Source organism: Magnusiomyces paraingens, assembly GCF_902498895.1.
Source record: "Magnusiomyces paraingens strain CBS 517.90 genome assembly, contig: contig1, whole genome shotgun sequence".
Lineage (NCBI taxonomy): Eukaryota > Fungi > Ascomycota > Dipodascomycetes > Dipodascales > Dipodascaceae > Magnusiomyces > Magnusiomyces paraingens.
In genome coordinates, this window is record NW_022474067.1 from 1684074 (window position 1) to 1698954 (window position 14881).

Genomic DNA, 14881 nt, shown 5'->3' on the forward strand with positions numbered 1-14881 from the left:
ATTCCGCAAGGCTCACCTATTTCACCACTACTTTTTTGATATATTCCACACCAATGTATCATGCCATTAAAGAATGGGGTGGAACTCCTTTTGGCTTTATTGATGATGTGACTATTACCGTTGAAGGTAAAATTGAAGAAAATACCAAAAGCTTAAGCAACATATTAGAAAAATGTTGTAATTGGGCTAAATCAAGAATGACCAAAATTGATTTGGGTGATAAATTGGGTTTTATTCATTTTACAAAAAATGTGAAACCTAAAGATGAGAAAGTGCAACTTACTTTACCTAATGGGGAACTTCGTGAACCCCAGAAGGAAGTTAAATTGCTTGGAATTACTTTGAACAATCTGCTTGATTTTAAATCTCATATTTTGAATAAAATCAATAAAGCAAGAAAAGCTGTTGGTGCTATTTGGCATCTTGGTGGGGTGCAAAAAGGTATGCGAGGGTCTGCAGTCAGATCACTGTATATTGCTTGCGTGAGACCAATTGTCGAATATGGCTTAGAAATTTGGCATCACAAAATTTTGAAAGGAGAAATCCACAAGTTGGAAGTAATGCAGAATATGGCTTTAAGAAGAATTGTTGGTGCTTATCGCACAACTCCTATTGCGGTACTACAAAAGGAAGCTGGTATTATGCCATATAGTATTAGGCTAAAATTTATGGTGGCACGAAAAGCTATTCGTTTACACCTAAATATTAGCAAAACTAATCCTATTAATGGTCATTTGTTAACATTGATTGAGAAATCTCCAATTGCAAAGCTAACCACGCTTTACATGTTGGCGAAAGATGATAGAGACTATATGAATAAAAAAGGATGAAAAACGAAAATGCAAGAGGGTTGAACCTCTTACACTGAAACAACAACAAAATCAGACGATTGGAATTTTGAAGAAACAAGCAATGGAAGAATGGCAAGAAATGTATTGGAACAGCAGTAAGGATCTGTGGTATCATAATATCACAGTGGAGTCGAAATGTACTGATAATCTTTCCAAAATGGTTACGGGAGTGATCATGAAGAAAGATAGTCGAAGGATCTTGAGTAATATTACTCAGTTTTCGCACAGGCCATGGCAACTTTGGCGCATGGTTTAAAAAGTTTGGAATTGAAAAGGATAGTTACAACTGCAAATGTGGAGAGCTGGAAACAGTTCATCACATTTTAGTTGAGTGTCCTTTGCTTGAAGAGGAAAGAAAAGGACTGAAACGGATATCTCCAGAGATGGACATGTCGACTCTCTTAAACAGTTTAACTGGCTTACAAGAGATTGTAAGCTTTATCTCTGCTTGGAGGGATTAAGAAATACAATTACAGCGTTGATGAAGACAAGTGGAGATAGGTTGGGAAGGTTTGGTTATTTTAACCCCCTGTTCCTCGTAAGCTGGCATCAGGACTTATTTTCGGGCTGTTGGAGATGCAATGTTGAAGCCAAAATTAAAAGTTTATTATCAAAATGAAAAAATATATAGTATGGACAAGAAGGATAGCGCAGATGCTGATGTTATATAATTCTATAACCCTTGAATAAAAACAAACAAACAAACAATATAAATTTTGAAAATGTCAGACCCCCCTTTTTCCTGAGGATGTGTACGGGAGTATACACCTAGACTGAAAACCATAGGCTACCCTGGTTACAGGAATGCCGACTCTTCCGTACAGTCTAAATAGCCTGCAGGTGATTGCGGGCCGTATCTCTGACGGAAGAGATTAAGAAATACATGGGCGTCCGTGAAGATAAGTGGAAATGGGTTGGGAAGGTTTTGGGACCGACAGACTGGTTCTCCCTGTTCCTCGTAAGCTGGCATCAGGGCCCATCTTCCGGGCTACCGGAGACGCACAGAACAGAAACCACCCGTACTAAAAAGGTACAAATGAAAACCGGCAAGTCACATAGTCAGACAATAAAAGGATAGCGCAGATGCTGATGTTATATAGTTCTATAACCCTTGAATAAAAACAAACAAACAAACAAACAAAATGTCAGACCCCCCCAACAACACCCAAACCACGTTTAGTGGCGGCGACCCTCCTGCCGACAATAATTATACCGACAATAATAATGAACAGACTAATATTAATGATATGCAAAAAATTATTGCTGTTGAACTGAAGGAGAAAGAAAGTTCTCATTCCAGAGGACCTCATTCTCATGAAGCTCATCACATCAAACCCTCGACAAAAATCCAAAAAAATAATGAAAAACCAGACTCCCATAAAAAATTGAAACTATCCACAAAAAGCTTGAATCGAATGATAAGCATAATGCTTCTTCAAACCACGAAACCCCCGTTGAAACCCCTATTGTGAATGTTGGTCCAACCTTGAACCCTACCTTTGACTCTTCACCAGATGGTGGTGATGTTGAAATTGACGCAACACCATCACGTGACATGGATGTTCTCATGCCGGATGCAAATCCATTTGGTGATAATTCTGAAGCCTGGGAATATATCTTAAAACTTAAGGATGTATTTCTGGTTGAATTGTCTATTGTTAAAGAAGACTTGAGTATTACAATTGAAGATTGGGAAATAAAATTTCAAAATCTTGAACTTAAAAACAATGAGTTAGCTAAACAACTCATTGCTTTGACCGAAAAGCTTAAAGCTTCAGAAGGACAAGTGAATTCTCTTCGCTCAGAACTTGATGTTTTGAGAAACAATCAGGTTCACACAGAAGTTAAACATGTGATGTTTGAAAAACTCAAAAAGGAAGTTAAGGATAATAAGGATCATTGCGATAAAGTGAAACATAAAGCTGATGAAATAGCTAAGATGACTCTTCAAGATTTGTCTCAAGAAAAAGCAAGAAACGAAAGAATTATCGACACTGAAATCAAGGAATTCAAAGAAATGACCAACAATCTTGAAAAAAGAGTTGATAATATGGAATACAAAGTTGGAACTATTTCAACTAAGGCTGATTTAACTACCAAAGAACTTAGCTACGCAAAAAAGGAAATCAAGAGCGCGGTAAGAAAAGTCGACACTTTGCCTTTTGCTTTGACCCCTAAAACTCCAAATGGAGCAACTCCAAAGTTGAAAGACATTATGAAGGCTCAAAAACAACACCGTGAAACTAAAGTTGATGACGATAAACCCACTTTTAGAGTGTGCATAAGAATTCCAGATACCATGAAAAGAGTTAATATCCCTGCGATTGGAAAGAAAATTGATGCGGTTGCACAAAAGCCGGTGGCTCAGGAAATAGGCTATACTGTCAAAGGGCATTTATATGTTCAACTTAATGACAAAGATTTTGCTGATAAAGCTGCAGAATGGATCCCCAAAGTTGACCCTACTTATTCAGTGCTTGACACAGATTCTTGGTACAAGGCTGTACTTCAGGAAATACCTAATACGGCATCAATTGAAGACTTGAAAGAAACTCTCTACAATTTTAATGATTACCATATTGTTTTGAATACCGAACCCAAAATCATTAGCAGAAACCAATTTACCCAAACAGCATTGGTTTCATTCAGAAATGCCCAAGACTATGCAAAGTGTGCTGATAATCTTATTATCCAGTACACAAAAGTTAAAGTTAGACCTTTTATTAGCAGAAAAAAAACTCCTGAAGAACTCCAAGCTATGCGTAATAAGATACGATTATTGAAAAATGAATCAGACAAAAAGGATAATGAGGCCCATCCTGTTTCCACTGACGACTCACAAGATGAACCGATAAAAGAAACAAATATTGAAGAACTAGATGAATCCAATGAGGAAGAAAACGAAAACAATTCTATTACATCCAATGAATTATAAAGTATTCCAACTCAATTGTCATAAATCGAAATCTATTACTGAAACTATCTTAGATAAAAAAGAACCTGATATCTTGTTATTACAAGAACCTTACTTTAACAACTATGGGCCCATTAAACATAAAGATTGGATCCCAATCTTTACAGAAACTGGAAAAGAAAAAAATAAATGCAGAGCAATTACTTACATTAGGTCTAACTCTGACTTACGAGCATTAACTACTAAAATTGAAAAGTTTACAAATCGAGATATGGTTACCATTTTGGTTAAAGACATTACAATTGTCAATGTCTATAATCAACCGAAACCATCCAAGAAATACCCTGAGCCACCGGTTTTTGAGTTTCTCAGACGGGAGATCAAGGAACAATACTCAAAGATTGTCATTGCAGGTGATTATAACCTACATCACAAGGAATGGGAATCAAGGGCAGGTCCGAATATGGAAGCAGATGAAGTTGTTGAGTGGCTACATGGAAATGATATGATGTTAATTACTCCAAGAAATCAAAAAACATACAACAATAGAACCAATATTGATTTGGTTTATGGCTCAGTGGACTTACTTCATAGAATTTCATTTAGTGGAGTGGATGAAAATACACTAAGTGATAACTCAATTGTGGAGTGGGACATCTCTATGTCTCAGAGTAAAAAACGGGGATGAAGTTTTTACTTCGGTGAAGAGATTGAATATTAAGAATGCAGATTGGGAAAAGTTTGACAAGGAGCTTTCTTCTGCCATTAAAGATTTTAATGTGCATAACAAAACTCTAAAATCAACTGACCAAATTGATGACCAAGCTAAAGTTCTTGAGGAGGTTGTAAAAAGAGCAATGGCAAAGTCGATGAAGGAAGTTAAGGTGATGAAAAAGTCCAAACGCTATTGGAATCAAGAATTAAGAGAAAAGTTAGAAAAAGCGCTAGAAGCTAAAAGGGAAGCCCGACAAAGGCAACCTTCTTTGGCTTTGAAACGACAAAAAATTGAAGAGGCGAAAAAAGCTAGAAAAATTTTTGACCACAGTTTGCGTGAGGCAAGTACTGAGCAATGGAATAAATATTTGTCTAGTTTAGAAGGAAATGACATTTGGAAGATTTTGAAGTATATTAATCCAAAAAGCAATGATACCATTATACCACAAATTAGAAAAGAAGATGGAACTCTCACTACTACTGTTGACGAAAAAAGACATGAAATATGGAAGGCACTTCTACCTGAAATTGATCATGGTCTTGATAGAGAGTTTGAAATTGATGACGATTCTCGATGGCCAAAATTAGAGTTTGATGAAGTTGACTCTGCATTGGCTGATACCCCAAATGATAAAGCTCCAGGAGACGATGGAATTACTGGCAAAGTTTTAAAGATGGCATGGCTAAATAAAGACTTTAAGGAAAGGTTTTTCAAGCTTCTCCAAGCTTGTGTGAAGTTTGGATACCACCCAAAAGTCTGGAGACATGGCATTATTGTTGTTATACCTAAACCTAAGAAACCTGACTATTCAAAGCCAAGAGCATACCGACCAATTTCCTTACTTAAGATTCCATCTAAAGTACTGGAAAAATTATACAAAAAAGAATGACCAAGCTTACAACACACTTACTTCCACCAGAGCAATATGGGGAAGACAAGGTTATTGTGCTACTGATGCTGTTTTGGAACTTGTCCAAAGAATTGAAACTAGTAAAGAAAAAATTTCAGCTATGCTCATTGATATTCAAGGAGCTTTTGATAATGTTAACAGAAATATATTGGCACACACAATGGAGGATATGAAACTACCCAAAGCACTTATAAACTGGACGTACCAATTTGTAAGTGAAAGAGAAGCTAGTATGCTCATGGACCGAAGAAAAGGATCAGTGCAAAAAATTAGTACTGGAATTCCACAAGGCTCACCTATTTCACCACTACTTTTTTTGATATATTCCACACCAATGTATCATGCCATTAAAGAATGGGGTGGAACTCCTTTTGGCTTTATTGATGATGTGACTATTACTGTTGAAGGTAAAATTGAAGAAAATACCAAAAGATTAAGCAACATATTAGAAAAATGTTGTAATTGGGCTAAATCAAGAATGACCAAAATTGATTTGGGTGATAAATTGGGTTTTATTCATTTTACAAAAAATGTGAAACCTAAAGATGAGAAAGTGCAACTTACTTTACCTAATGGAGAACTTCGTGAACCCCAAAAGGAAGTTAAATTGCTTGGAATTACTTTGAACAATCTGCTTGATTTTAAATCTCATATTTTGAATAAAATCAATAAAGCAAGAAAAGCTGTTGGTGCTATTTGGCATCTTGGTGGGGTGCAAAAAGGTATGCGAGGGTCTGCAGTCAGATCACTGTATATTGCTTGCGTGAGACCAATTGTCGAATATGGCTTAGAAATTTGGCATCATAAAATCTTGAAAGGAGAAATCCACAAGTTGGAAGTGATGCAGAACATGGCTTTAAGAAGAATTGTTGGTGCTGATCGCACAACTCCTATTGCGGTACTACAAAAGGAAGCTGGTATTATGCCATATATTATTAGGCTAAAATTTATGGTGGCACGAAAAGCTATTCGTTTACACCTAAATATTAGCAAAACTAATCCTATTAATGGTCATTTGTTAACATTGATTGAGAAATCTCCAATTGCAAAACTAACCACGCTTTACATGTTGGCGAAAGATGATAGAGACTATATGATTAAAATGGATGAAAAAAGAAAATGCAAGAGGGTTGAACCTCTTACACTGAAACAACAACAGAATCAGACGATTGGAATTTTGAAGAAACAAGCAATGGAAGAATGGCAAGAAATGTATTGGAACAGCAGTAAGGATCTGTGGTATCATAATATCACAGTGGAGTCGAAATGTACTGATAATCTTTCCAAAATGGTCACGGGAGTGATCATGAAGAAAGATAGTCGAAGGATCTTGAGTAATATTACTCAGTTTTGCACAGGCCATGGCAACTTTGGCGCATGGTTTAAAAAGTATGGAATTGAAAAGGATAGTTACAACTGCAAATGTGGAGAGCTGGAAACAGTTCATCACATTTTAGTTGAGTGTCCTTTGCTTGAAGAGGAAAGAAAAGGACTGAAACGGATATCTCCAGAGATGGACATGTCGACTCTCTTAAACAGTTTAACTGGTTTACAAGAGATTACTCAAGCTTCATAATACTGAGTAAATTCATTTCAAGATTGGGATTAATTGGAGATAAGTGAAATACATTTAAATAAATTTGGATGATGAATTTTTTTTTGCAATAAATGTTAAGTTCAATTTCAAAAAAGTGCAAATTAGTTTTTTTTTCGTAACAAACTTTGCAAACCACGAAAGGAACTTAAATAGTTTGAGATCTCTTTCATATAATTCTTAATTTATCATACTCACAAATGTTTTGTTTTAATTAAATTTGTAATTTTGTATTTAATTTAATTTAATTTAATTTAATTTAATTTAATTTAATTTAATTTAATTTAATTTAATTTAATTTAATTTAATTTAATTTAATTTAATTTAATTTAATTTAATTTAATTTAATTTAATTTAATTTAATTTAATTTAATTTAATTTAATGCCTAAACGATTCATATGCATATGTCTATGAATTAAAATATAAAAAACTGGTATTCCAATTTTCACTATATTTTATTTTATTTTTGTATTCAAAAGATTCAACTATACAAACTAAATTTTTTTAAAAAAATATATTACAACTTTTGAGAGGTTTTAATTGATCCAGCAAGATAACCAAACACTTCGTCGTTTTTTCTTTGCTGCAAAAGTCGTCTCAAAATTTTTCCAGAGGGTGATTTGGGAATTTTTTCAACAACAACAACACCCCCCCAAAGTTGTTTGTATCGAGCAACTTGATCATCGAACCAGGCTTTGATAGCAAGAGGATCAATTGAATTAGAAGCGGGAACAATAAAGGCTCTTGGAAGCTCGGTCCCTTTATCAGGCAAATAAATACCTGCAACTGCTGCATCTGCCACCTCATGATGTTTGAGAAGAATTCCTTCAAGCTCAGTAGGTGCTACTTGGTGGCTTTTCGACTTTATAAGCTCTTTGAACCGATCAACAATATACCATTGCCCATCTTTTGTAACTACACCAACGTCACCTGTGCGAAGCCATTCTCCAGTATCATCAAAGGCATCTTTAGTTGCTTCTGGATTTCTTAGATAACCCTTCATAACATTTGGTCCTCTAAACCATACTTCACCTCGATTTTCAAATCCAAAGTCTTCAATATCTTTACCATTCTCGTCCACAAGACGAGCCTCGAGACCAGGAAGAAGCCAGCCACATGACTCAACATCATACTCAGTACCACTCTCAGTATATGAAGCAAAAGTAGTTGTGGGACTAGTTTCAGTCAAGCCATATGACTGGGTAATCTCAATGCCATTGTCCAACCTAACAGAAATTTCATCTATTAATGATTTTGACAAAGGTGCTGCACCTGTAATTAACCCTTTTAAATTTTTTTTCACGGAAGAGAGATATTTTTCTAAAACTGGTGACTTGGCTAAAAGAACAGCCATTGGCGGAACAACGTGCAAAAATGAAATCCCATGCTCACCAATTTTTTGAAGAAGAGTTTCTAAATGAAATTTTTCAAAAACAATGATTTTGGTCTTATACATGCTAGGAATTGAATAGATAAAAACAGAGATGCCATAAATGTGAGACATGGGTAGAATGGCAGAATAGGTATTGTTGGGCTTGTAGATCTTTCCACGAACTGAAATTTGGTGCTGGGTGATATTTGAAACAATATTGTAATGAGAGGTTATTACTCCTTTGGGAACTCCAGAAGTGCCAGATGAAAAACAGTAGTAAGCATGACGATGTTGAGATTCCTCTCCAGTAAACTTGATAGGGGGACTTGGAGGAATTCTTTCATCTTTAATAAGAGAAATAAAGTCCTTAAATGGAATTATGTTTTGAACTTCAACTGGACTCAAATCATTCACAGCTTTTTCCGCAATTGGAAGAAGACTTTCAAGACTGATAATTATTTTGGCCTTTGTGATGTTAAGTTGATGATGAAGTTCTTTAGGGAGGTAAGCAATGTTTGCTGGCGATATAACTGCACCTGCAGAAAGAATTCCGAGATGTATTGAAGGAAGATAAATTGAGTTGGTAAGAAACAAGCACACAGTATCACCAACGTTGATAGAAAACTTGTTTTTCAAAAGATAAGCTATGCGCCCTACTAAATCCTGATGCTGTTTAACTGTTAGGTAATGAGTCGAATCAGTACCATCGATATATAGCTGGTGGTTTGGATCAGCCAAATTTTCTTGATATCCGGGAGTACTAAAAATGAAGTCAACAAGATTGCTTTCTGGTATTTTTGTTACGTCAAAATCCCATGGGGATTTGTGCACAATTGTTCCGTTTTCTCTTTTGATGAGCTTTGACATCTTTGTAAACAAATTTATTTATGAAAAAAAAGGGGGGCTTAATAGAAAATTTTCTCTCTTTATATATAAATCATTTTTCGGATCTTTCGCTTAAGATCCGAGTGCAATTTGGAATTTTTTAAAAAATCCAACTTACAATTAATTTGTATTCGTCAGACGGTCTTAATCTGACAGTATTGCACGTGACAAACCTTTCGGTTCTTAATTAATACATTCAACCGTCTTATTGAAGAATTTTAATTTTAAAAACAACCATCTTCAATTTCTATTTGTTAAATTGAAGATTTTTGACACAATATTTGAAACATCTTTTTTTAGAGATGACGACTAAATACATATTAGTAATAAATTAGGGAAAACCAACAACACAATCTCATAAAATAGTTTTGAAAGCTGAAAATTATATTTAAATAGCAAAGCTTTGGTATTATAAAAACCGGATTGACAACATGATTTAAAAGCACCGTGATACTTTATGTAAATTAGGCATGATTTAGTAATTACTAAATATTATAATATTACTAAAAAAAAAGAAATTAGTTTTGCATTGTTGTTTCTTCCCCAATAATTAAATAGACTGTTTTTAGGCATTCTTTTAGCGTAGAAGTTAAATTTGCAAATTTTGATTTTGTGAAAAACATGAAACAATATTTACCTTGTTCTTGGTAATGATACACCTTACAAAAAACCTGGTAGGGTATTTAGGAGGGCTTGTAGCTTATATATTTATAATAATAAAATCTATTAATTTCTATCCTACTTCTACTTTACTATACAAAACCAATTACAAAAAATTGTTTACTTGCGTAATGTATTACATCCAGCTGTGAAGGCATATATAGATACTCGTGTTTATTTTGGAGTGGTTTCTTTATCTGCCAAAACTTGGCCAACACAGATTCTTTAAACAATGGGGAAATCTTAACGGCAACTTGGCGTCTAATAAAATTTATCATTATCATCAAGTCTTGCAGTTTGGACAATCGGTGAGCTGTTTGTGAAAAGGTGAAATGGGTTTCCAGAGCGTAATACGTCTAGGATAAAATCACAGCATGCACATGCTGTGATGATATATATACTTTGGGGTTTCTGATTCAGCTTTAAATAATGGGCATTTGTAAAGTATTTTGTTTCCTTTAAGCTCAGAAATATAATTGACAAACCTACTATGTAGTGTTTTCAATTCGATGGTGCCAAATAAAACGTGTCCAAGGGCCTTTTATGGCTTTCTGAAGTTGCAATTTTTTTCTTATTTTCGGGTTCTATAGTTTGTTGTTTGGGTATGTGCATTTGTACCAAGGTTGGGAGCTGTGTTTGATGCCTTAATGGTAGCGATAGCGTGTTCATGTTCCCATTAGACGAGAAGAGAACTTTGTCTGGAAAAAACAATTGCACAGATTTTGTTTCGACTAACCGTGATAATGTGATTTATTTTGTCCAGTCTTTTTTTGGCTCCGTGTACAACATTTTGTTACGAGCTCGGATTTGGCTGTTATCCTTGTCCATTTTTTGTGGGGTTGTAGAAGCGGTGGGTAGCTCTCCAGGTTAGATCTTTAAAACTCAATGTGTTGAGGGAAGCTGCTAGCTTCTCTGTGAATGGTATAGAATGGGGCGAAGTGGTATACACAAATCATCCTTTACAGAGCAATATTTTGTATTATACGGATAGCTTCGTCGATTTTCTTGATGATGCTGAGATTGTGTCATTATAAGCTTACACCGTAGTAGTAATGGGTATAATAGAGTAGCCTGTTTGTAAAGCCGGTGACCCTATTTATTGTTCTCAAAAATCCTGTTGTTTGGGGGTGTTTTTATTCCAAAGTTGATAAAATTCAGTTTGTCACCAAAGTTTGTTTATCTTGGTGTGTGCAGAATTTTCCCATTCAATGAAAGCGTCGAGGGATTGGTCAATTAGGTAGTAGCTTTGGCTTGAGAGTAGTGGCAATAGATTGTGACATCAATATTACCTTTATAAAAATCGATAAAATTTTTTAAAATGTAAGCCAAGTATTGACTGTGACAAGAATTCTCTCCAAAATCAACATCAATATATTCTAAGTATCCACACCCTTACAAAGCTGGTAAATATAATAAATAAATCCTACCTCTTGGGTTCTTTTCTTTCTATCTATCTATCTATCTATCTATCTATCTATCTATCTATCTATCTATCTATCTATCTATCTATCTATCTATCTATCTATCTATCTATCTATCTATCTATCTATCTATCTATCTATCTATCTATCTATCTATCTATCTATCTATCTATCCATTTCTTTCATTTAGGTAGATAATCCATTTTTGGCCCTTGAAAAAAAAAAAAAAAAAAAAAAAAAAAAAAAAAAAACAAGATATCATTTGAATTAAAAAAAATAATATTAAATCATCAAATCAATTGCAAAGAATGCAGAAAAAAGTATTGACCACTTTCTTAGCAATGGAAGTAGCAAGTTTAAAAAAAATAATTTCTTTGCAGTTGTTTTGATTTGGCACAGTTTTTTTAGGAATTTTAGGATTATCTTCATGTCTATTCAAGATTTTTAGAGAATCAAACCGTCTAAGTCATTCCAAACAATTAAAAAAGTCTCATTTCAAAAATTTTAAAAGCTTGCAATATTTTCTAATGAAGTCGTTAATTCGTTTCTCTTCTTTTTCAAAGTTTTCTGGAACCTTCATTACGCGTCAAACAACACTTTTAACTGTATTCTGTTAGGATTTACGTGGGCTCTAAATGGAATTCTGGGTTAGCTATTATAGTCGATTAGAGTAAACAGCAGTAAAAGGGCACAGTCAATTTAATAACAATAATATGGTTAAGAAAAGAAAAGAAAAGAAAAGAAAAAAAAAGAAAAGAAAAAGAAAAAGAAAAATTTCACTTTATTTTTAGTGTTCTTTTCTAAACCCTAACCTGTTTTTTCTGTATCCCAACATATTCTTATCTATTATCTATTATTTTAGTTTTCATTTTTTATAAAGAACGTTTTTGACATATTTTGGGCTATAATAGAAGGATAGTAATGCTACTTTACAAGACTTTTCATATATGATTTGAAATTGAGCATGATATTCAAGTGAAGGATGATCCTAGTGAATTGAGGGGTGATGAATTTAAACCCTGAGATGTCACAGCTTTTGTGAATGTTTGCAATGTGTAATCCACATGTCCTATAAAAGTAAGAGCGACGTAAATCAAATGGTGACAAAATATTATTTGTAATGATTTTAATTTTTTTTTTTTTAGTATATATATATTATATATTATGTATATAAATAACACTTCTAGTGAACTCAGAAATACTTAAATTATTATAATAATAATAATTTAAGTATTTATAATATAATTATATTATAATACATTCGTTACATAAATAGTATTATTAATTTGCCTAAGTTTTTTTATATATATTTTAAATACTTTAAATAATTTGAAGAGCGGTAGGATTACGTTTCTTGACTTTGATTTTCTTAAGGTTCATGTTATTGATAATAATTTCCACGATATCGTGATATCGTGATGGGTTAGTGCTTTCTGCTAACATCACCAAAAATTATTGGTAAGTTGAAGCCTTCAAAAAAAAAAAAAATGATGATATGTGTGTGTCTTTAATCAACGTAATACATATACATCAACTCATATTAAGTCTTTATTGTAACGACGTTTTCGTTATGTAAGAAAGCTTCAGTAAATTTGCCAAATTTAATTCATAACTCTAACCGCCTCAAGGTTAATTAAGGTTTAAGTGCCGCCACCTAGTTTTGCTAATATTAGTAAAACAAATTAGTACTGGTTATTCAGTACATAGATATATATATGTAGATATGTATAAAAACAATCAATATAAGCATTAATATATCTCAGTTATTACGTTGTACTTTTGTTGAAACACGTAATATCTTAACAAGAACTAATAAATATATATTTATTTTAAGATATCGAGTTGCAAAGTTACTTTATTCCTAATTTCCATAGAGTTAACTTTAGAGTTAACTCTATGCAAATTAGGAATAGTGTTAAAAAGTTAACAATGCCGCTCTCCTCTGGAAAATTAAATTTTTTTTAAATATTTCTTTAAAGCAATTTAATAACAAATTTGTTATTTTAATCCAGATTGGACTAACAGAGCCAGTCACAAAAAAAAAAAAATTAATAAATTAATAAATTAATAAAATAATAAAATAATAAAATAATAAAATAATAAAATAATAAAATAATAAAATAATAAAATAATAAAATAATAAAATAATAAAATAATAAAATAATAAAATAATAAAATAATAAAATAATAAAATAATAAAATAATAAAATAATAAAATAATAAATTAATAAATTAATAAAATAATAAAATAATAAAATAAACCAAACTTTTGACAGGAAATTGCTTTTGCTAATAGTGAGTGGTATGAAAAAACCGCAAAACCCAATTTATTTATTTTATTTTTGTTTAAATAGCCTATCAGAAATTATTATATTATATTAAACTGAACTAGGTAATAAATTTCCGTACTGAGGCTTTTCTAATTTATTTAAATTATAATTAAAATATGTAGATAATATCGACTTCTAACCATTCACCGCCCCAAAAAAAAAATTAAAAACAATCTCAAGAAAAGCTTTGTTTTGCTCATTTTACAATCAAGGTTTGATTGTCTAACAGAAATCAATATTCTGGTTATATGTGTTAGGATTTACGTGGGCTCTAAATGGAATTCTGTGTTAGCTATTATAGTCGATTAGAGTAAACAGCAGTAAAAGGGCACAGTCAATTTAATAACAATAATATGTGGTTATTAAGAAAAGAAAATAAAAATAAAAATTTCACTTTATTTTTTTAGAGTTATTTTCCAAACCCTAACCTGATATTTCTGTATCCCAATAAACAATCTCAAAACTTGATTTCGTATACGATAACTAGAAACTCGTATTGTGAAAAGACTAGCAAAAATAAAAAATAAAAATAAAAAATAAAAATTAAAAAATAAAAATAAAAATAAGAATAACTTTATTAGCTTTAGTCGTTCTTGAAAAAAAAATATTTTTTTTTATCCAATAGTTGCTTTTTTGTGCACATGGCTTACTTTTCTTAAAAAGAATTTCCCCAGACATTTAAGGTAAATCCGAACATTCTTCAGTTTGTTACAAAAAAAAAAAATTAAATCATTGGTTAATTACCAAAAATTGTAAAAGGTCTTTTTTTGTCAATGTTCCCGGCGTTAAAGTTACTACAAAGAAGCATATGTTTACAATAACATTCATATAAACTCTAATAAGAAAACAATAACCATGATTGAACCACCCCATTTAATCATACTCTAGTGACGGAATTAATAATTATGACAAACGTATTTAGGCCTACAGTAACTTTAACTTTGTTTCCCATAATAATTAAACTCACACCCTATATTTCCCCCATCCCTTTTTTTTTTTTTTTTTATTTCTTCCGAAAAATTAAGGTAGAGTGGAAAATATAAAAATTTATATTATTATCATGTGAGCCAAACTGTTGCAATATAATTTGTTTTAAATTGAAACTCTGGTTTAAACTGCGGCAAAATTAAGCAAAGGTGGCTTCCTAATGGTCGAAATTTATAGAATTACTTTAATAAGGTGCTTATTAATTTGTGAAGGGTTAGTTGACTGAATCAAAAATGAAAAG

At 32.5% G+C, this 14881-nt stretch overlaps 5 protein-coding genes across 5 annotated transcripts; 4 read left to right on the top strand and 1 right to left on the bottom strand.

Annotated features, from left to right (window-relative positions):
* Window positions 1–53: 53 nt before the first annotated feature.
* On the top strand, window positions 54–830 carry SAPINGB_P000516 (uncharacterized protein; the record flags this gene model as incomplete). The annotated part of the gene is made up of 1 exon (XM_031995240.1): window positions 54–830. The coding sequence occupies one exon, from the start codon at window positions 54–56 to the stop codon at window positions 828–830; it is 777 nt and encodes a 258-aa protein (XP_031851131.1).
* Window positions 831–1734: 904 nt separating this feature from the next.
* On the top strand, window positions 1735–3786 carry SAPINGB_P000517 (uncharacterized protein; the record flags this gene model as incomplete). Its single annotated transcript, XM_031995241.1, has 2 exons — window positions 1735–1809; window positions 2257–3786. The coding sequence occupies 2 exons, from the start codon at window positions 1735–1737 to the stop codon at window positions 3784–3786; spliced, it is 1605 nt and encodes a 534-aa protein (XP_031851132.1).
* Window positions 3787–4036: 250 nt separating this feature from the next.
* SAPINGB_P000518 (uncharacterized protein) lies at window positions 4037–5369 on the top strand (the record flags this gene model as incomplete). Its single annotated transcript, XM_031995242.1, has 2 exons — window positions 4037–4436; window positions 4495–5369. 2 exons carry the CDS (start codon window positions 4037–4039, stop codon window positions 5367–5369), a joined length of 1275 nt encoding a protein of 424 aa, XP_031851133.1.
* A 355-nt stretch (window positions 5370–5724) lies between these two features.
* Window positions 5725–6966, top strand: SAPINGB_P000519 (uncharacterized protein; the record flags this gene model as incomplete). Its single annotated transcript, XM_031995243.1, has 1 exon — window positions 5725–6966. One exon carries the CDS (start codon window positions 5725–5727, stop codon window positions 6964–6966), a length of 1242 nt encoding a protein of 413 aa, XP_031851134.1.
* Window positions 6967–7502: 536 nt separating this feature from the next.
* On the bottom strand, window positions 7503–9224 carry SAPINGB_P000520 (uncharacterized protein; the record flags this gene model as incomplete). The annotated part of the gene is made up of 1 exon (XM_031995244.1): window positions 7503–9224. One exon carries the CDS (start codon window positions 9222–9224, stop codon window positions 7503–7505), a length of 1722 nt encoding a protein of 573 aa, XP_031851135.1.
* Between the last annotated feature and the right edge of the window lie 5657 nt (window positions 9225–14881).